The sequence below is a fragment of the Rhinolophus sinicus genome, linkage group LG04 (assembly GCF_036562045.2).
Source record: "Rhinolophus sinicus isolate RSC01 linkage group LG04, ASM3656204v1, whole genome shotgun sequence".
Classification (NCBI taxonomy): Eukaryota; Metazoa; Chordata; class Mammalia; order Chiroptera; family Rhinolophidae; genus Rhinolophus; species Rhinolophus sinicus.
Genome location: NC_133754.1, coordinates 98,370,648 through 98,393,689, shown reverse-complemented (window position 1 = coordinate 98,393,689; position 23,042 = coordinate 98,370,648). Strand labels below are relative to the sequence as shown.

The 23,042-nt window shown below is 38.4% G+C and overlaps 1 protein-coding gene across 1 annotated transcript in view; it reads right to left on the bottom strand.

Moving 5' to 3' along the window:
• Nucleotides 1–23,042, bottom strand: part of WASF3 (WASP family member 3) — an 85,435-nt gene that overhangs the window by 12,574 nt on the left and 49,819 nt on the right. Inside the window, 3 exon segments of the mRNA XM_019736523.2 lie at nt 3,528–3,645; nt 6,969–7,122; nt 9,567–9,701. Of these exon segments, the coding sequence (XP_019592082.2) occupies nt 3,528–3,645; nt 6,969–7,122; nt 9,567–9,701 (407 nt within the window).

The following is a 23,042-nucleotide window of genomic DNA, read 5'->3' as shown; positions in this document are numbered from 1 at the left end:
ATTATGCAATGTGGTCACAACATGAAGGTATTGTCTGGAAGTCAGGGACAGCATCCTAGAATAAGAGACAAGATCTGTAGCGTGAGTGGCATTCATTTTGCACAGGAGTCTGAGTCAGAGACATGCCGGAGGGAAAAGAGTGCGCAAGGGCTCTGAGGAGCGACAGCATCACGTTAAGAGAAATGAAAAATGCTGAGTGAGGAATGAGGGTGAATGACTCCCGAGCTCTCAAGGGCTACGTTAAAAACATTGTTCTAAGAGCAATGGGAAACCACTGAGAAGTGAGAAGGGAGGGGATGACTATTGAAAAGGAAGAAGCATTTGAAAGATCCCTCCGTGTTGTGGAGAACAGACTACAAGGGGAAAGGCAGGGACACCAGTTAGAGAGCTATGCAGGGGCTACGTGAAAGGATGGTAGACGGCTCACGGGTGGTAGTGAAGACAGACGACTAGACTGTTTTCAGAGGTATTAACAGGGCAGAGGGAATGTATTGGCAAAGAATGTGAACATGGAATTCACAGAACATGTATAAATGGTTAATAAAGATATGAAAAGATGTGTAATGCAAATTAGATTTTGGGGGGAGGGAGGCTCATCAAAAAAATAAATAATAGTAATGATAATATCTAGGACTGTTACGAGTATAAACTGGTCGTGTTTTAAGGAGTCGGGGAACGGTGTCTTTCAAAATTTAAAACTCACACTTGACTTCTAGGAATTTACCCCAAAGAAATATCTGCACGTGAGTACGGGGATACCCACTGCAGTATTGTAATAGCAACAGTTTAGAAACAACCTAGATACTTACTAACACAGCAACGGGCAAATTGCTTATGAAGCATCCACATGTTGGAACACTATACAACTGTTAAAAAGAAGTACATCTTCAATTATGTCTGTAAATGGGTGTGTGTGTGTGTGTGTGTGTGTGTGTAAGTTGTGTAGTACAATCCTATATATATAAAAATACTCTGTGAAATGTGTTTGCATACATTTATGAAAGCTCAAAAATAAAAAAGCTAAATCTAAAAATATGCACACCCAACTGGTAAATGTTAACAGTGGTTAGTTATGCCGGGCAAGGGAGAAACATCCCAAATTTTCTAAACTTTAGTATTTATTTCAGTGTCCTTTGAACATTTTACAACCAACATGTATTGTTAGTATACTTTTAAAAACCAAAAGAAAAAAACGGAGAGGGATTTCAATGGATTCCAATACACATCCTGATTAAGAACCACTGTATTATACTAGACTATCCCCCTTACTTTTCAGAGATGTATGTTGACACACTTAATGATTAAGTGTTATAATAACTCTTTACAATGGTTCAGCCTCCAAATCTACCCACCAACATGCACACTACACACACACACACACACACACACACACACACACGCACACGGGAACTACCTATGACAAAATGGTAACAGTGATGCAACCATACTCCAACTACACTTACAGTAACATCCCAAGAAAATGCCAAACTGTTTCCAAGCCCAGAAAGATCTTAACTACTTCCACTCAGAAGGCTCCCCAATTCTGAAGCTCCCCCACTCCTCCAGCACCCCTCTCACCTACACACGTCCAAACACACGCACCCACATGCTGACCTGAGCTAACTTCCACTGCCCATGGTTGGATCTCAGTGAGTGACACCCTGAGAGGCCACCCTTGACACCCCACTTCATTTTCACTGTCACCCCATTGTGTCATCTCACCCCCAGCACACCATAATTCTCCTTCAGAACACTTACCAGCATGGTAACTACAGACTTACATGTTTATTTGCGTAATTTAAAAACTGTTTTTAAACTATCAAATTAAGGAATCAAAGTTCACAAACAATGGATTTCTCATCCCCAAATTTTCTAACTTAATTTTTCCTTCAGATAGACTTGTCAGTTCCCAATTCAAAGCAACCTGCATTTCTGCAATCCTGGAGGCTTTCCAGAATGAAGGAGATCTTGCCTCATTCTCTCTTCCTACACAAAGCAGATTTGTAGTACAATTTCCAAATTTCTTCCCCTCCTTATGAGTTCCAGAAGGCTGCACGATTATTTAATGCTTGTTTCTCCCACTGTTCTCCCATGGTGATTACAATCACCATGAGGGTGACAATCCTATCATTTTCACCAGTTTATCCAGCATTTAAAGGTATTTAAAAAGAATCGTTATATAAATGAATGAATAAGAAATTCTTATCAGAATTTTCTGTGTTTGAGGAAAGCGGAAGGAGACAAAACAGCCAAGGAAATGACAAATAATTTTGAAGACACAATAATCATGTGTAGATTAAGACTGTTTTCCCCTGAAGAACACTGGCGAAAAATTAAGTATTTCTGCCAAAGTACCACAGAGAAGGGAATCCTAGAAGGTAATTTAAAAGGACAGGCATGTTGTAAAGGAAATTACTCTTAAAAGCCTGGGGTTTTGCCCCATTACTACTATGAGCTGTGGGGATTAAGACCCACACGTTTCTTTTCTGTTTAAGAGAATGGCATCTTCCTTTTCTCCACTTGAACACTCAGCAACGCTTCCAAGCTTTCCCAGTTAATCTCCCCAACCCACCAGCACAAGAAGGGAGGATGACTAACCAAGCCTTCGGAATTCCTTCCTAGAACTCAGGGGTAACATCTTACATGTGCAAACTGTTTCCATGTTCCCTTTCTTAAACCCTGTTTCCAAATTTCAAATTCTCTTCCACCCCAAACTGTCACTCCTACTGGGCCAATATACCGAGATGCCTCAAAACTTTAAGGCCACTGACCCACAAAAAGCTAAGCATTTCTCTTAACTAAAGCACTCTTAATATTCGCCAAGCAAACCAGGTGGCACTTTTTAAAAACATAGCTCACATGCAGAAGTCTTTGGGGGCATTCACTCTTCTCAGTGGCTTCAGTCTAATTTCTGGGCCCAAAAGGGACCATTTTCAAAATGTGAGCGGAGCGGGCCTATCTGTCCCAGAGTGCTTACCATGCGGGTCCCTTAACCTTCAGGCCTGCAGTGACCGCTCCTACTGCCACCTACCAAAGCATCTCATTTCTAGAAAATACCGTCCTCTGGACGGTATGCATGCTTTTCAATCCCATATGAACATTTCACCAAAGCATTAATTACTACTAGGGGGCAACCCAACAACGAAGAAAGCTTTAGAAAGACAAAAGCAGGTAATGATTTCTGGTATGGAATGCTGACTGCTTTATGAAATTTGGAAGAGCAGTAGGAGAGAAGTTCTAAAACATGATTACAGACAAAATTGAAATTTTAGCCACTACTTTTGTGAAAGCAAAGCAAGGGTCACAGAACACATCAAGAATATTTATTGAAAAATAGTGTTCCTCTGCTACACTGACTTATCAGTATCTTCATGTAAAAAATACAGTCTCTGAAGAACTGCAGCATTAAATCTAACCTCTCAACCATTTAACTAAAGAACTTACTGATTTATTTATAAACTATTTTATTTATAAAAGAATCCCATTTACATATTTACATGCACATTTCCCCTCCTGGAATTATTTACCTTTTGACGCCTTTTCTCTTTCCTCTTATCTTCCGTGTCCTGTAGCATTTTTTCTTTCCAGAGGTCAAAGAAATAGGAAGGATCAGTATAGAACTTCAGCCCGTCCTTTTTATCATCTCTATAAATCAAGGTATTGCAAGTTATGGGGGCGGAAAACATTGTTAGACAGTTTCATAATTTCAACTCATGAGATTATAACACCTATATGGGGCATTTTAACTGTCCTGGACATTATTAAGTTTCTCAGATTTCCTTATTTGAAATAAAGCAAAACACTAAAGAACAGTAACCTTTTCTAGAATAATTAGGTACAAAGTACTCATGCAAATTTAGATTTAAGTATAGAAAAGCACTACTAAAAATCACAGTATGGCTCATACACAGCAAAATTTTAATACCTGTTTCAAGAAATATTTTGCTTATTCCAACAGGGCCATACACAGAAATGCATGGGTTCTTTATAGACATTCACTTCTACTCTGGAGTGTCAGTGTTATTAGGATAAGGATTTGTATGTATTCTGTCCCTTTTCTTCAATCAGGTTTGCCCAATATCTAAAAATTCATTTATAAAGGAAGTAAAACAGTCATGGTGTGTAATTGACTAAGACAAAAAGTGATGAATTATTTTTAATGTGGAAGTAACCCACAAAGAAAATTCACTTGTATCCATTCCATTTTCAAGCACCATTACAATTACTATGGTCTAGGGAATATTGCAAGTCTTTATATAAGACTTGCATTTATCATAAACCAATGTTACTCATTTATCATAAACCAATAACAACACAGACAACATGAATCCAAAGTTGTAGTATTAATCAATAGTAAACCTTAAAATAATTATGATATGAAGAAAACACTCTATTCTACTAATGCTTTAGAAAGTATTTGGCCTGTAGATTACTTGCAAGAGGAAGCAGAAAACTGACATTTCAAATTAGTATTTCAGTAAGTCATTTAAGGTACATAGAGGAAGCAAAAACCAGTGAAATGAGTGTAGGGACGATTTATGCCCAAATAGTCAAAGAAAGCTACATGACGTGTTCCAGCGGGTAAACCTGTCTGTCTGGGAAGCTCCTGCTAAGCCATGTGCTGTAAGCGTCTCCTCATCAGATAGTAAGGCCCAGTGCCCATGAGGGCTACTCTGGCTGCTCTGAAAAGCACTAACAAACCAACGCCATGCACTCTGTGCTTCAACCTTCGATGACATAAAGTCCTTCCTTTCTTTTCCAAATTTCCCGATAAGCAACCTGCACTATAGTTAATAAAATCTATATATTAATAAAATATATATTATATGCTAAAAACTATATATTAATAAAATCAATAACATTATTGTGAAAAATATAATTTGTTTCCTGAAAATACTAGGCCTTCAATATAGATGAAGATATAGAAAATCTGAGTATGAACTTGCTGCAAAATTTAAGATAAAATGCACATAAAAAAAATGGAGCTAATATTTAAATGAAGGCTGAAACTCACATAAACAAATGTGAACCTTGATATAAAAACATAAGCAGAAATGTCCTATGTTTATAGCAACTAAACACTTGATTTTTCAGTCATACTGTACTTCTTGTATATTGACTGCTGTGTCATACTTAAGCTCAAATGCAAAAGTTTGTGCTTTATATACCCCAAATATTACTGTAGTAACAAAAAGATTTGAATTGGCACTGCTATTCTTAAATACACTATTAAAAAGTCAAAGACATTTTTCATTTTCCATAATACTGAATACACACAATATATATGAAAGTCAACTCATTTTTTATGTAATTAAAATTTTAAATTATCACAAACAAGTAATTCATCTTGATTTATCAAATGTACCGTGTTTCCCTGAAAATACGGTATTTCAGAGAAATAGTTCTAATGTGTATTTTGGAAAAATTAATATAAGACCCAGTCTTATTTTACTATAAGACCAGGTCTAATATACTATACTATACTATACTATACTATACTATACTATACTATACTATACTATACTACAATACAATACCGGGTCTTATTTTACTGTAATATAAGACCGGGTCTTATATAATATAGGACCCGGTTATATTAATTTTTGCTCCAAAAGATGCATTAGAACTGATGGTCTGGCTAGGTCTTATTTTCAGGGAAACACGGTAATTGGTTAACCGATTTTTCTGAGTTCTTTCCCTGTAGAACGAATATTTAGTGAAGTTTCTTAGGAAAATTTTACTAAGCGAGTCCTCATAGCTCCCAGTGCTAAGTAAAACTGAAATTGCCACAGAAAAATACATATTGAACAAGCAAAATCACAAGTTAAAACATGAGGTTTAAAATACCACTATTCATTTACAGCATTAATTCTAAATGAGTGCTAAAACCTCCAGAAAAGCATACCTGTTCATAGAAAAATGGGGCATCTTGGTCTTCGCCCATCAGTTTCTATTGGTTCTCAATTACATTTTTTTTGAGAGAACCTCCCTTTCTGTCCATGCTGAAAGGGATGTAGTTTGAACTGCTGCTTTACTAGCAGAGCTGTAGGCTCAAACATTGACTTTTGGACCCTGAGAAGGGACAGGAATTCAGAGCAAGAAAAACTCTGGGCCAGGGGTTCCCCAGAGGCAGGAAAGGAAGCCAACACACTGAATTCTAAAAGGCCTTTGGAGGGGTGGAGGGGACGGGACCAGCAGGCGGGGCTTACCCTGGGGGCCATGAGGACCGCTCCCCACCACAGTCTGTGCTCAGCAGAGGCTGAAGGAAGAAGTGCCACAGAAGGGTACGGAGATGGGAGAGGAACTCAATGTGCAGTGAGAAAGTATATGAAAAAGGAAGATGCAAAAGAAGGTGACAGAGAATATAGAAAGCACTGATGTGCTAAGAGGTAGGACAGATGTTTTTAAAAAAGCATTTTTAGTTTCTTAATATTAATTTTTTGCACTATGTATTTTTCATTCTTTTTCTTGGAAGTCTGGTCTTCATAATGCGTTCTACTATTTTACGATAACAGAAGGTTAATTTGTTGACTGTATTTTCACTCTTAAAAACCACTAACGCTGCAGAATACGTTTTTCTGAATTAAGTAACAAATGTCTCTGCAGTGCTGAAATGCTGAGAGAGGTTATTTTGCTGCATTATAACTGAATCATGCAACTCCTTTTAAAATTGACTTTGAACACGAGGAACAGTATAACCACACACAATATCATTATGTAAGGTGCTCACTTTTACTTTAAGATGTCTACATTTTTAAAAGCTGAAGTTGGAGCTCACACCTTTCTTGATAAGTTTATCTGTATTTTGAAATACTAAAACTTTGACAATTCTGCAGCAATGATTACTCTCATTTTGTGTGAGATACTGCAATTCTTATTTTCCAAGGTAGAAAGATACTTTCACAGCACTGCCCACTGCTCTCAACTCACCGATACTGACCAGGCTCTGGGAACACGAGGGGCCGTACCTGTAGGGTGTGAGAATATTCAGGGGAGGTGGCTTATCACTCTGGTTGTAGATGTCAGCAACCGGGTTAGGAATACTGTTCTTTGAAACCACCTGCTGGTCTTGGACTGTGGAACTTTTGAAAGCTTTTTTCATGTTGATGTCCTGTAGTGACACTATTTGGAGAAAAGTCCCCCAAGGTGAGTTATATGGAAAGATTTTCACTGTTTAGAAATAAGTATAATTTGAATCACAGTCATAAACATCTCCTAGAATAACCAAATAATATTTTTTTTGTTTTTCATTTAAAACCATGCTGAAGTAGCATGTACATTCCTTCCTTCTTGTAAGTAACAATTATCTCTGACATGATGTCTTTTTTTTTTGTAGTGACCTCATTACTTCATTGAACTTAATATTAGAGCATCATTCTTTATTTAAATAGCATTTCTCAGAAACCACATAGGAATATAGTTATGAGTGTAACAGGCATGTAAACACATAGATTTGGGTATCCTGGGGGGAGGATAATACCAGTTTAAATATAATACATGTAGGAAAGCCTTCTGCAAAACATACAAAAAACTGTAAAAAAAAAAAAAAGGCATTAAGTTTTTCTGATACAAACATTAAAGATAGCAAAACTTTTCAACATACAGTCCGAGAAATTAAGTAGCACGATATGAAACTATACCGAGGAGTGAGAAACTCAGGGCTGATGATGCTTATTTCTTGTGTTTGTACAAACTTTACATCTCATGTATTAACCCACTGACTCTGACAGACTTTCTGAGGTGGGCCCACTGGTTCGTTGTCCTACTTGACCAATGCAATCAGAGGTGTTAAGTGACTTTTCCAACATCACCCAGCAAAAAAGTGGCAGGCCCCAAGTAGAATAGAGATTTCCTACCTTAGTCAAGTGCGTTTTTTCTTTTTTTTCCTTTTTTTTTTTTTAACTGTAACATCCATGCCAAGTAGAGATGATCGCCAACTTACAATGGTGTGACTTACGATTTTATGATGATGCAAAAGTGATACTTATAATAAATTACACGAGATGGTCAACAATATTCAACACTTAATTATGAAATAGGCTTTGTGCTAGACGATGTTGCCCAAATGTAGGCTAATGTAAGTGTTCTGAGCATGTTTAAGGTAGGCTAGGCTAAGCTTATGGTGTTCGGTAGTTTAGGTGTATTAAATGCTTTTCAACTTAACGATATTTTCCACTTACAATGTGATTGTTGGGATGTAACCCCATTGTAAATCAAAGGGCATCTGTAATAAGGTAACATTTTGATTGGAAAGGGAGTTTAAGGATATGAACTGTACCGCAAAATCCATGAAATTTAATATACGGATTGACCTTTTCCAGTGTAAGGTTTATCACAAGCATTTCAATTGCAAAAAAATTGAAGGAAGATAAATACTTAAAAATCACTTGTGATACAAATTTGAAAAGTGAATGATTGATTTAAGATGCTACAAATTCTTTTTCTGAATAGACCAAGTAGTTATTAAGATTTTAATTTTTAAAAATAAAACGTAATTTAAAACATCACATTAAAAAGAGCATGTCTTTCGCTCCCCAATTATTGGTGGAAAAGTCAGTGAGAATGTTTATAATGAATGTTAAAATTTCAATGTTATACATTTTTGTTAAATTTTTAATTCACTAATTTAATTTTGAGCTTTGAAAAAGTCCTGAACATAAGCAGACATTTTTTAGAATGAAGGATGAATTCCATAAATAACCACATTAAAAAAAATAAAACTTTTATTTTCTTTTACTAATATTATTATAGATGGAAAAATCAGATGCTAGGATCATTTTAATTCAGTAAGAGAAACTGTAACTAACATATAAAAGAAAAAATAATTTTAAATCTGAACATTTTTCTTAAAGTAAATATGAAATGGCATTTCTTGTACTTTTTTACAGATTTTTCCCCCCCATCTAATCTCAAGCCTTTATTCAAAAGATACAGAAAGTGAAACTTTTAAAACAGAATTGTGGAGTTTTAACTTTGTTGAAATGGCCACAATTTCAGGGTTTATCACCAAAATGATTACAGTTAACTACACAGTGCTTGCCAATGTTAACATTATTTTAAGACTCCGAAGTCTAAAGGCTTTCAGTAAATGCTATTTCTGAGAAGTTAAGTCAGCAGTATCGCCACGATTATTCACAGGCATTAACCCTAACAAGAATACAGGGGGAAGCCTCCATTCCCTTGCTCTCCATGCAAAACCCGCCCTTTTAGTTGGACTCTCGGGAGTGATTCTGTTATTTTTAGGTTAAAACAAAGAATCTTTAACATAACTACCAATAACCTACATTATGTTTTCTAATATTGAATGCATTCAAAGAATTCTTTAAAACAAACACTATATGTGTGGTTTTTTTTTAAACAGAGTATGAGATACACAAGATATGACTCTTTTAATCACTAATTAACCCAATATTGTGGGTTCCCCCAACCCCCACTATTATTCTAGTGAAAGACTAGATGAAATATCAGCATATTATCCCTAGGAAAAAGCAGTAATTACCCTGCAATTAATTACTACTGTCTTGTCAACATCACTTCTAACTCATTGCTTTCACGCAATTACCTACCCTCTTCCACTGTTGAATCCAGCTGGGTAACTTTGACAGCAAGGCGATCAATTCTGTCTTGAAGAGAATTGGCTCTGATGTAAAAGTTGTTAGCCTCATTGAACAACTCACCAAATATGTCTTCAGCATGTTTGCCTATATAAGAAAACGAATGGAGAAAGCCATGCGTTAACTGCTGCAATGGCCTTCACACCTTCTCACTAAAGCTGATTACTGGCAACACACGGAATGCTGTCAAATGATTATAAAAATAGTGTCACAGTCAACAGCCTTTAGAAATTTTTGAAAATGTATTAGGGATGTTCATACATACCCGAAATGGACTTGAAGTTGCAGAATTTAAAAATACCCCAAATAGTATAGAAATTTTAGTTAATTGCTAAATGCGCCATCACCCAAGTTGTTTTCCATTAAACTGAACTTCTTTGGGAAAAAAAAAGTAACTCTCATTTTGCATGCTTTATGTCTAACTAGGATCTCAGGACCTAAACTTTCCTCTTTCTTCCCAAGATAATTCAATAAATCACGTTAGTTTCTAACTTCAGTGTTTTTATCTCACGACTGGAAACATTAGATGTCTTACATTGTGCCTAACACGTTCCAATGGCATTAAATTGTTCTAATTCACATTCGGAAATCTAGGCAAATAGCACTGACTCTGGCCCTCCGGGAAAATCCGTATTTTGAACGCTTAGTTACATTTTTCTGTATGGATCACCTCTACATTCTTGTGAATGCTGGACACAATCACTTTTCTTAAAGTGTAATTGGTAACATTTCTGAAAATCTGACAGCAAGACAGGCATTATATCTGCTCATGTTGACTTTCCACATCCCAACACCATTCCTTTATTCATTCAACAAACATTTAATAACTGCCTACTCTGAGTGTGCCAGGCACCTCTGCATCCTATCTCCTCTGACAGAGCGACCACTTTTTAAAATAAACTTTATTTTTAAGAACAGTTTTAGGTTCATAGAAAAACTCAGCAAAGAGCGCAGCGAGTTCCATATACCTCCTGCCCCACCCTTTAGCCTCCCCCACTGTCAACGTCCCCACCAGAGTGGTGCATTTATTATAACTGATGAGCCCACACTGACCCATCATTATCATCCAAAGTTCAGCTTCCACTACGGTTCACTCTTGGTGTCGTACATTCTGTGGGTCTGGACATATGCAGAATGGTGTGATCCCACCTTTACGAGGTCTGACAATTAAGTTTGCGAACTTGTTGCAACGCTGTTGCTAACCCTTTTTTGACAGCAGAGGGATTATTCATTATGAATTTGTACCAATTGGACAAACAGTTAACCAAGTTTACTATTTGGAAATGCTGAAAAGGCTGCATGAAAAAGTTAGACAAAAACGACCTGAACTTTTCGCCAACAATTCATGGCTCTTGCATCACGACAATGTACCAGCTCACATGGCACTGTCTGTGAGGGAGTTTTTAGCCAGTAAACAAATAACTGTATTGGAAAACCCTCCCTACTCACCTGCTCTGGCCCCCAATGATTTCTTTCTTTACCCAAAGATAAAGGAAACAATGAAAGGGAGACATTTTGATGACATTCAGGACATCAAGGGTAATACGATGACAGCTTTGATGGCCATTCTAGAAAAGACTTCCAAAATTGCTTTGAAAGGTGGACTAGGCACTGGCATCGGTGCATAGCTTCCGAAGGGCAGTACTTCGAAGGTGACTGTAGTGATATTCAGCAATGAGGTGTGCAGCACTTTTTCTAGGATGAGTTCGTGAACTTAATTGTCTGACTTTATATAGTATCACTCAGAGCAGTTTCACCAAACATCCCCAATGCTCCACCTCATCCCCACTCAGCCCCTGGCACCCACTGATGTTTTTCTGTCTCCATAGCTTTGCCTTTCCCAGAATGTCATATAATTGGAATTACGTAGTATTGAGCCTCTTGGATTGGCTTCTTTCACTTAACATGCATTTAAGCTTCTTCCATGTCTTTTCATGGCTGATAAGCTCATTCCTTTTTCTTACTGAATAATGGCCCATTGTCTGGATGGACCACCATTCATTTATCCATTTACCTACTGAAGGACATCTTGGTTGCTTCCAGTCACAACTGTGAATAAACATTTGGGGGCAGATGTTTGTGTGGATAAACAACAAGAAGCACAAGTGCTGGATCATGTGGTTCGAGTATGTTTCATTTTATAAGAAGCAGCCAAACTGTCTGCCAAAGTGGCCGTATCAGTTTGCATTTCCACCAGCAATGAATGGGAGTTCCTGTTGCTCCACACGCTCACCAGCATTTGGTGTTGTCAGTGTTCTCTTTTAAATTAGCATTTCCCCACTGACATATGAGGAGGAGCATCTTTTCCTATGTTTTTTTTTGCCATTTTCATATCTTCTTTGGCGGGGTGTCTACTCAGGTCTTTTCCCCATTGTTTAATCATGTTGTTAGTTTTCTTATTGCTTAATTTTATTATTGTTGAATTTTAAGAGTTCTTTCTATGTTTGGATAGCCCTTCATCAGATTATGTCCTTTGCAAATATTTCTCCTAGTCTGTGGCTGTCTTCTTATTCTCTTAACAGTGTCTTTTGCAGAGCAGAAGTTTTTAATTTTAATGAAATCCAGCTTATCAATTATTTCTTTCATTTGTTACACCTTTGGTGTTATATCTAAAAAAGTCATCACTACAAGTCATCCAGATAGTCTCTTATGTTCTCTTCTAAGAGTTTTATAGTTTTATATTTAGGTCTGTGGTCCATTTTGAGTTAACTCTTGTGAAGGGTGTAAGGTCCATGTGTAGACCTACCATTTTTTTTTATTTGCGTATTGTATCAATTTATCTCTCAAATGAAAAGAGAACCTGAACCTTCTAGGAAGAAAACTTCCTTGGAGCCAGAATAACTGTAATGCTTTTTCACAGTTTATACAGTACTCTCATCTCCACTTTCCAGACTCTGCTGTAATCCACATACCACACCCTCTGTGAGAGTAAGAACCATGTCTGTCTGTCCCAGCTGTAGCCCAGCCCTAGAACAATGCCTCCTGGCACACACGTGTTCAAGGACTGAGTGAGCTCATGAGGTAAACACGGAATTACTGCTTTCATCTTCCAGATGGCTAAACTGAGCACCAGAAAGGTGTCCTGTCCAAACCTCATGACTAGTAAGTGGGAGAAATAGAAGAAACAAAAACTTGGTCTTTTAACTTCTCATTCCTCGCTTTTATCATGTATTTCCATGAACTTCCTTGGCTAGAAATTAGCAACTTCCAGGAATTATTTCAGGCCACAAGACACTTGGTAATTTCCTGTTTACTTAATAAAATGAACTACAATATTTTGCTGCTTAAGTGGTCTTATAGACACTAGATAAGCATTTCTTATGAATTTAAAATTAGCATGATTTTATAAATTCTAATTGTGTAACTGTGTTAACAAACGGAACTTTCTCTTAAAAAAATAAGAGCAACAAAGAAATACACCAATAAAAACACCAACCCATTCCATCCTCTGCCAAAAATAGGGGAAAAATCCCAGACTCCAGATTTCAGCTGTTTCCTTAAAGCGATGTATCTATAGTATGGTCCCCTGCAGTCGTTTAAAATTCTGCCAACACTTCCCACCCCTACAATATACAAAATAGTTCCAAAAAGGCAAAGAAATAAAGTCTTCACTCAAATTATATGTTTTTAAACACTAGAGCTAGATGTGCTATCCGGAATTAATGTTTGCTGCCTTATAAACTCTTTCCTGAGCACTGGACCTGTGTATCTAATTAGCTAATGGAGGTCTCCCATGTTATGTCCATGTCCAATCCTGTACAAGCTCTAGTACGAATTCATTTTCACATTGACTCCAACCTGCACGGCCCATGTTGAAAGGCATCAACCATCCAAAATGAAGCCCAAGCAAAAAACAGCGCCACCTGTGACTGCCCCCTCCCTCTACAGCTCACAGAACACCGAATCTCATCACTTCTATCCCCGCCACCCTCTTAGCTCACACCCTCCTTGTTTCCCTCCTGAATTACATCAGCAGTTTTGTTTTCTCTGCTTTCAGGTTCGCCTCCCACTCTCATACTGCTGCTAACTGTTCCTTCGAAAAGCAAGATTGGACTGGGTCCTTTCTATTTAAATCCCCCATTGTCCCTCATCATCTCAAGATAAAAATCTAAGCCTCTCAGTGGGATACAGAAGGCCCTGGGCACCTCATCTCTGCCCTTTCTTTGTGCTCCAATCAGAAAAATCACTTGCAGTCCCTAAACCCTCCCCACTTTCTCAAAGATCCTGACACACCTTTGCATGATCAAATTTTCCATGCCTGTCATCTCACTCAGCATAAAAGCCAAGGGCCAGGTAGCAGCTTGTAATGTCCTAGGTGCTGTGCTCTAACTCCACGTACCTTGCCGGCCTCGTCAACCATCACCCTCTCCGTCGCATATTCCACTCCAGAGACACTGGCTCCTCCTGTTTCTCAGACATGCCGATCACATCCCCTCTCCTCAGGCTTCTGCTGTTCCTGCTCCTGCTGCTGGACCATTTTAATCCCAGAGATTCACATGGTTTGCTGCCTCACCTCATCCAGGTCTACCCAAATGTCACCTTCTAAGTGAGACTTTCTCTCGCAACCCTAGCTAAATGGCAGTCACCTTAAAACACACACACACACACACACACACACACCTTTATCTCCTCCCTGCTGCATTTTTCGCCTTAGTACTTACCAACATGGAATAAATTATACACTTGTACTTATTCATCTCATTTCCAGTCTCCTTCCACGACAATGCACGATCCAAAAGGACAAGGGCTCTCTTCGGTCCTGTATCAATCCCCAAGGTCTAGGGCATGCCTGGCTTATACATAATAGAGGCTCAAAAAGATTTTGGAATAAATGAATAAAAATGCACTAACTTGAAAATCAATCCTTCAGGATGTGGACTGAGTTCTGTAAGGTCAGGTGCCCCTCTCCGTGTTCCCACAATACCCTACACATACCCCAATCACAGACCTCATCATATAACTCTAATCCTAAGCTCTCTGAAGGTATGAACTCTGCCTGTTAGCTCGGCACTGTGCTGAGCCAGTGCTTGGTGAGTATCTCTTCACTGAAACACACGGTATATTCCAGCGTTTTCCTGTTAACAGGTTACACACCCAACAGAGGCTCCCTGTTCAAGTAAAGTCTGGGAAATGCTGGGCTAAAAAGATTAAATGTGTTTCTATGCCTTGGGGCATCACAAAATCTCTACTGTGCTAATGTGCATTAGGAATGCCAGGGAAGCATCTAGCGTACCATGTTTTCAAACTGACTGGGCCTGGAAACACCTAATAACTACTGTCTTATGAAGCCCATTTGGGGAAAAGTCTGCCCCGTCAAATGGATGATCTGTAGACAAACACCGCGTTCCATAATGCTTTAAATCCAAGTCCATCAGTGGTTGATTTTGAATGTCAGACATAGCCAAATGTAACCCACTAAATTATGTTTTTCTACTTGACCGTTCATAGTTTAAAAAAAAAAAATTCCAGTGCCACTCCAAAAAAAAATCCCGTTCTTTTCCCTTCAGCTATGCAGAAATCTAGTTAATAAGGACAGTATATACCACCAAGCATATGGGAGTAACTAACAGTCTCTTACAAAAATCCCTCCAGCATTCTCAAACCACAGAAACTATTGTTAAGAACCACACTCGAATAGCTCAGCTGGTTAGAGTGCGGTGCTGCTAACACTAAGGTTGCCGGTTTGATCCCCACATGGGCCACTGTGAGCTGCGCCCTCCTTAAAATTAATCAATCAAAACAAACAAACAAACAAACAAACAACCCACCCTCTGCGATATGCTATATAAGTTATAAAGGATAAATAGTATGTGCATTCTACCTTCAGGGCTTAACCTTATTTGAAAAAAAATGCAATTGATACTATACTCCCATTAGAAGTTCTCGATTTATAAAAAGAAACAGAAATTAAGGACTTGCATACCAAAGCTTTCGCCAGCTGCTGAAAGCTGACAAGTGACTAAAGAGAAGAAAGTAGAAGGAACTATATTTACTGATGAACAAGAATAAAATGTTGCAATTACAGTATTCGGTTTTGCAAACAGCAACTCATTTGCAAAGCTTGATTTTACTCACTTTCAATGACAAGTCTATTTATAACTAAATTACAATAATTTTGAATTGATTTAAGGACCACACTCAGGTAAGTGCAATTTATTCATTCTTTAGTGACAAAGAATCCTGTGTGGATTTATTAGGACCATTTGAACTTGTGTCCAAGTATGTCAGGTCGAGAAGTATGCCTCCACACTACCAAAGCATAAAATTACGCATGGATTTTCAATTGTATTTAAGATTCAGTGGAAACAACCAGTGTGTCTGTTATGAGTCCCTTCCTGTGGAACAAGAAACCAGTCATAACAAGGTCCTTCAGAAATTTTAACACACACATCTAGCACCTAGATCTCGGTTTGTCAAGATTTTGGCTTTTCATTCTCCACTAAAAGAAATGTGTCTTCTTGGAAAATGACTAGTTCTAGGGCTGAAGGTGGAAAAGTACATGATGAGCTTAAAATGTCTTACGGTGCTTTTCTAAAAAAAAGAAAAAGTAAAGAAATACTCAGAGAGTGGTGAGGACATATCAAAAGGACACAGGAGCCAGCCTGAAAGGGCTCCACCTGGCCAAATCTGGGAAAATGTGAGCATGAAAATACCTAATAAAGATAACGGATTATAACTCATACAATAAAATAAGAATCCACGAGTCCATACGGCTATAAATGAATGAATGAATGAATAATCAGGAAAGAAGTGAAAGCACTTACAGCAGAATTCCAAGTAGTAAATGTAGAAGAAATTAGGGAAGGACACAAATCACCAGTCTGCCACTACTGCAATAATGTGTTTCGGGCAAGAGTCATCAATGGATGCTCAGACTAGCCGGTAGAGGTGGGATGGGAACAGGTTATATTACATAGTCTCCAAGTGTCTCCCATAGATACTTAGTAATTAATTACACTGGGGCGGGGTTGGGGTGGGGGAAGGACTGGACGACAGGACTTCACATTAGCAAAACCTACAGACAAAACATTAACCAAGTGATCCAAATTAACACGGGCATTTATGGGACAAGCAGACAATTTGTGTCGTCACTTTGATAGTCCTGCCATATCCTAAATCTGATTTAATCATGAGGAAACATCAGAAGATATAGACCAAGGGACATTCCACAAAATAAATGGCTGACTCCCTTCAAAAATATCAAGTCACAAAAGTCAAAGACTGAGGAACTGTTCCAGATTAAAGGATATATATGTACACACACACACACACACACACACACACACACACACACACACATTGGGGAAGAGGCAGGAGGAGAAAGGAGGGTAGGTGGAAAAGAGGAGTCTCTGAGTTAAAAAAAAGTGTGGTAAAATAATATATGGGTGAAAGTTTATGAAAATTCTTTGTACTGTGTTTGAGCTTTCTGTAAGACTGAAATCATTTCAAAATAAAAAGTTAAAAAAGAAATTTTATTATAGTACTTGTAATAAAATCCACAAAATAACAAGCCATAATTAGTGGGCCTTAAGTTTGTTTTTTTGTTTTTAAAGTTTTGTTTTTTTCTACTATGAAAGCAATTCATGCTTATATGTATAGAAAATATGGAAAAGTAAACAGTAGGAAAAATGGCCCAAAGTCCAATCTAGGACATCTGCTGCTAACATTTTGATTTCTTTTGTCTTTGCTGTGTTTATAAGCCTGTATAAAAGTCAGAAAACACAGTATTACACCCTAATTCTTTGAAGTGTCTTTCTGAGTATAAATGTAATACATGCTCATAGTAGAAAAGTTGGAAAACTCAGAAAAATAAAAAGTAAAAAATGTGACCCATAGTTAACTACAGTGCACTTTTTAATATACTTCTTTATAATACTCTAAGCATTTTATAAGATCTAAAATAAAAGATGTTGATTATTAAATATTTGCTGTCAGTTTATTCAGCAAATATTTATTAAGCACCCACTGTCTACCAGGCACTTAAAGATACAGCAGTGAATACGGCCACAAAGCTTGCATCCTACACAGACAACAAACAGGCAGACGATGTGTCACGTGATGATAAGCCTTATGAAGAGAATATGACAGGAAGGGAAGAGAGAGTGGTAGAAAGAGGTTGGTACTTGGCCACTAAATGCCACCTAAGTGATACGGGAACCATGTGGGTATCTGGGGAGACACCGTCGAGGCAGAAGGCAGAAACACGCTTGGGTGGAGAGCAGCCCCAAGGAGCCCATTGAGTGGAGGGACAGGTGGGAGAAGAGGACAGAGAAATAAATGCCCTCCCCTTCAGGGGTAGGTGACTAGCGCAAAGCGGGTGGGGGGTCAGACAGGGGCTCCTGCAGAGCAGTGGGAGACCTCGTGGCTTGGGTTAGAAGAACAGCAGTGGGGTTGCTAACAGGTGTACAGATTTGGTACATATCTTGAAAATAGCTGGTATGACAGAAGGGAAAGACAAATCAATAGCAAGTGGAAGAGTAGCGTTCCCATTTGCTAATAGAAAAGAGGGGCGGCAAAGAGAGGAAAGAAACCATTACTTCACTATTAGACATGTTGCGTTTGAGATGACCGTTAGAAATCCAAGTGAAGATGGCCAGCAGGCAGTTGTATGTGCAAGTTTGAAATCTCGGGGACAGGTCTGAACTGAGGACACAAATTTGGAAGTCTCAGGTGAGCTTTCTGTTGCTCAGCAGTCCTGCTATGATTCCTGTTACGGAATTAGTTTTCCTGCTCTTAGAGTGCCTATTTCATATCATCTCTTTCCACCTCAAACTTCCCCACTGAGCTGATGACCTTGCTTCTCGTTTCACTGGGGAAAGAAAAGTAGTCAGAGGAGGACAAAACATCCCTTCTCTGGTGTGCCTCTGCCTGCGTGCCCTGCTTGGTTAAGTTTATTCCTAGGTATTTTATTCTTTTTGCTGCAATTGCAAAAGGAATTGTTTTTTGTATTTCTTTTTCTGAGATTTCATTGTTAGTATATAGGAATGCAATGGACTTTTGTATGTTGATTTTGTAGCCAGCAACTTTACCGTATTCGTTGATTGTTTCTAATAGCTTTTTGGTGGAGTCTTTAGGGTTTTCTATATACATAGCATCATGTTGTCTGCAAAGAGTGACAATTTAACTTCTTCATTCCCAATTTGGATGGCTTTTATTTCTTTCTCTTGCCTGATTGCTCTGGCAAGGACTTCCAACACTATGTTGAAAAGCAGAGGTAATAGGGGACAGCCCTGTTGTGTTTCTGAACGTAGAGCAAAGAGCTTCGGTTTTTCACCATTAATTATGAGATTAACTGAGGGCTTGTCATATATGGCCTTTATTATGTTAAGGTATTTTCCTTCTATACCTATTTTATTAAGTGTTTTCATCATAAATGGATGTTGTAACTTGTCAAATGCTTTTTCTGCATCAATTGATATAATCATATGATTTTTGTCCTTTATTTTGTTTATGTGATGTATCACATTGAAGGATTTGTGGATGTTGAACCATCCTTGTGCTCTGGGGATGAACCCCACTTGGTCGTGATGACTAATCTTTTTAATGCATTGTTGTATTCCATTTGCTAGAATTCTGTTTAGGATTTTTGCATCTGTATTCATCAGAGATATTGGTCTGTAGTTTTCTTTTTGTGTGTGTTGTCTTTACCAGGTTTTGGTATCAGGGTAATGTTGTCCTCATAAAATGAGTTAGGGGTACTGTCTCTTCTTCAATTTTTTGGAGGAGTTTGAGCAGGATTGGTATTAGATCCTCTTTGACGGTTTGGTAGAATTCACTAGTGAAGCCATCTGGTCCCGGACTTTTGCTTTTGGGAAGGTTTTGGATGACTGATTCAATTTCGTTACTGGTGATCGGTCTGTTTAGATTTTCCAGTTCTTCATGGTTCAGCCTTGGAAGGCTATATGTTTCTAAGAACTTGTCCATTTCTTCTAGGTTATTGAATTTGGTGGCATATAGTCCTTCATAGTATTCTTGGATGATCCTTTGTATTTCTGTGGTGACCATGATAACTTCCCTTTTTCATTTCTGATTTTGTTAATTAGTGTCTTCTCTCTTTCTATCTTAGTGAGTCTAGCCAAGGGTTTGTCAATTTTGTTAATCTTTTCAAAGAACCAGCTCTTTGTCACATTAATTTTTTTCTATTGTCTTTTTATTCTCTATTTCATTTAGTTCTGCTCTGATTTTTGTTATTTCCTTTCTTCTGACCTTGGGTTTCACTTCTTCTTTTTCTAGTTCTTTAAGGTGTAACATGAGGTTATTTATTTGGGTTTTTCTTGTTTCTTGAGATAGGCCTGTAATGATATAAATTTCCCCCTTAAAACTGCTTTTGCTGCATCCCAAAAATTTTGGTAGGATGTATTTTCATTGTCATTTGTTTCTATGTATCTTTTGATCTCTCCTCTAATTTCTTCTTTGATCCAGTCATTCTTTAAAGTATGTTGTTTAATCTCCATGTATTTGTGTTTTTTCCTGCTTTCTTTTTGCAGTTGATATCCAATTTCAAAGCCTTGTGATCAGAGAATATGCTTGGTATGATTTCAATCTTCTTAAATTTGCTGAGGCTGATTTTATGTCCCAAAATATGGTCTATTCTTGAGAATGTTCCATGTACACTAGAAAAAAATGTATAGTCTGATGTTTTAGGATGAAGTGCTCTATATGTCAATTATGTCCATTTCATCTAATGTGTCATTTAGGGCTGCTATTTCGTTATTTATTTTCTGTTTGGATGATCTATCCATAGCTGTCAATGATGTATTTAAGTCCCCTAGTATAATTGTGTTTTGGTCAATTTCTCCCTTTAGTTCTGTTAGTAGTTGCTTGGTATATTTGGTGCTCCCTGATTGGGGGCATAAATATTGATGACTGTTATGTCTTCTTGTTGTATAGTCGCCTTTACCATTATGAAATGTCCATCTTTGTCTCTTGTTTCACCCTGAAGTCTGTTTCATCTGATATCATTATGGCTACACCTGATTTTCTCTGGTACCATTTGCTTGGAGTGTCAATTTCCACCCTTTCACTTTGAGTCTATGCTTGTCCTTGTAGCTGAGATGTGTCTCTTGGAGACAGCATATGGTTGGGTTTAGTTTTCTGATCCAATCTGCTACTCTGTGCCTTTTTATTGGTGAGTTCAGTCCATTTACATTTAGGGTGATTATTGATATGTGAGGATTTCCTGTCATTCTATCTTTAGTTTTCTGGTAAGGCTGTGTCTCCATTGTTTCTTTGCCTTTTTGTTGTTGTCTATTATTTCTGTGTGGTGGTATTCTATGATGTTTCCCTCTGTTTCTTCTTTTATTACAGTATATATTTCAGTTCTGGTTTTTTTTTAAGTGGTTACCCTTAAGTTTATGTAAAACAAAGTTTGATATTTAGAGTATTCCATTTTCTTCAGCACACTTACTTTCTCCATTCCCATATTCCGGTTCAGGCCTTTACTCTCCCCGTTTTTATATTTTGGTTACCATAAATTGTACCTGTCAACGGTGGTTGAATAGCCTCCTGTAGTATTTTTTATAGTGCAGGTCGTGTATTAGAAAGTTCCCTCATCTTCTGTATGTCTGGAAAGATCTTTATTCCTCCTTCATATCTAAAGGATATCTTTGCTGGATATATGACTCTTCGCTCATAATTTCTCTCTTTCAATAGTTTGAATATTTGGTTCCACACCCTTCTGGCTTGTAGAGTTTCTGCTGAAAAATCTGATGATAATTTAATGGGCTTTCCTTTGTAGATTACCGTCTTCTTTTCCCTGGCTGCCTTGAGGATTTTTTCTTTGTCGTTGATTTTAGACAGCTTCAATACAATGTGCCTTGGAGAGGGCCTGTTGGGATTGAGGTAATTAGGTATTCTATTTGCTTCCTGGATTCGAGGATCCAATTCTGTCCACAAGTTCAGGAAGTTCTCATCGACAATTTGTTTGAATATATTCTCTGTTCCCTTCTCTCTTTCTTCTCCTTCTGGTATGCCCATTATTCTTATATTGCTCTTTCTGATGGAGTCAGAAAGTTCTCATAGAGTTCTTTCATTTCTTTTAAGTCTCAAGTCTCTTTCTTCTTCCATCTGTCATTTCCATGTTTCTATCTTCGATGTCACTGATTCTTTCCTCCATCTGGTCAACTCTACTACCTAAGCTGGCTATTTCATTCTTAATTTCTTCTATTGAGTTCTTAATCTCCAGAAATTCTATTTGGTTCTTTTTAAAAATTTCAATCTCTGTCATAAAATGCTCATGCTGTTCTTTGATTGTGTTTCTGAGTTCATTAAACTGCCTTTCTGTGTTTTCTTGCATCTCGTTGAGTTTTTTCATAACTGCAATCTTGAATTCTCTGTCATTTAAGTCACATATTTCCATATCTTTAAGTTCCTTTTCTGGAGACTTTTCACTTTCTTTCTGAGTTGTTTTGTTGCCTTGGTTATTCATGGCAATTACTGATTTATTATTTCTCTTCCTAGACATCTACAGGAGTGGCTTCTGCAACAGGTTGATAGGAAGAGATCTTTCGTTTTCTAGCACTTGTTGGTAGAATGTTTTATTTTCTCTCCGACTACAGCCTTTTTTTCTCTCTCACATGGTAGTGCTATGTTTTCTCTGCACTATTCCAGCTTCTCACCCAATGGGGGGGGGGGTTCCCTGGGAGATGGGCTTCTCCTCTGTTAATAGTTCGCCTGGGTCACAGGGCACAGTGTCCGTGTTGGTATGAGGAGAATTTTTGAAGTTCCAAAGCTCTTCCTGCATCAGATGCAGAGCCCGTATGTTTCAGCAGTTCTGTTTACTCCTGCAGGGATCTGCCCAGACAGGTGGGGCCAGGGGCGGGGTGAGTTGTGAGAGGTGACCTAGAGCAATGGCGGTGACCACCATGACAGCTGGTCTTGTTTCCACAGCTCCCTCCCCTTCGCCGGAACTAGCTGGGCTGCAAATCTGTGTCTGCGGTCCACAGTTCTCAAAACAGCAAATATTCTGTTCTTTTGATCTGACACTGCTACTGTTCTGTTTCTAGCACCGGGCAGGTGGGGGCGGGGAGAGCTTTGGGAGGGTAGGGAGGGGGCGGCTAGTCTCAGTGCCTAAGGCTTCCATTCTCTGCTTGGCAGTGAGGGCTTAAACCACCGTTTTCAGCCTTCTTCCCTCAGTCTTTTCTCCGAGGTCTCTGCCGTGAGCATTGCATTCAGCTGTGTTATATGCTGTCCCCTCAGCCTTGTGGGTCATAAATGGAGCCCTAGCAGTCCGAGTTCTTCCCTCTCCCACAGCTGCGGTAGTTCCAGGATGCAGCGAGCTCGGAGCACTGAGCTAGGTCTGTGTCTGCACGGCTCCGTCTCCGCACTTCTCCTGTCTCTACTCCCCCGCTCGTGCGATTCGCCCACCTTTAGGTGAATTCAGTAGTGGGCCTCTTTGTCTTGCCTGTCTGCTGTGCAGTGAGTCCTTTG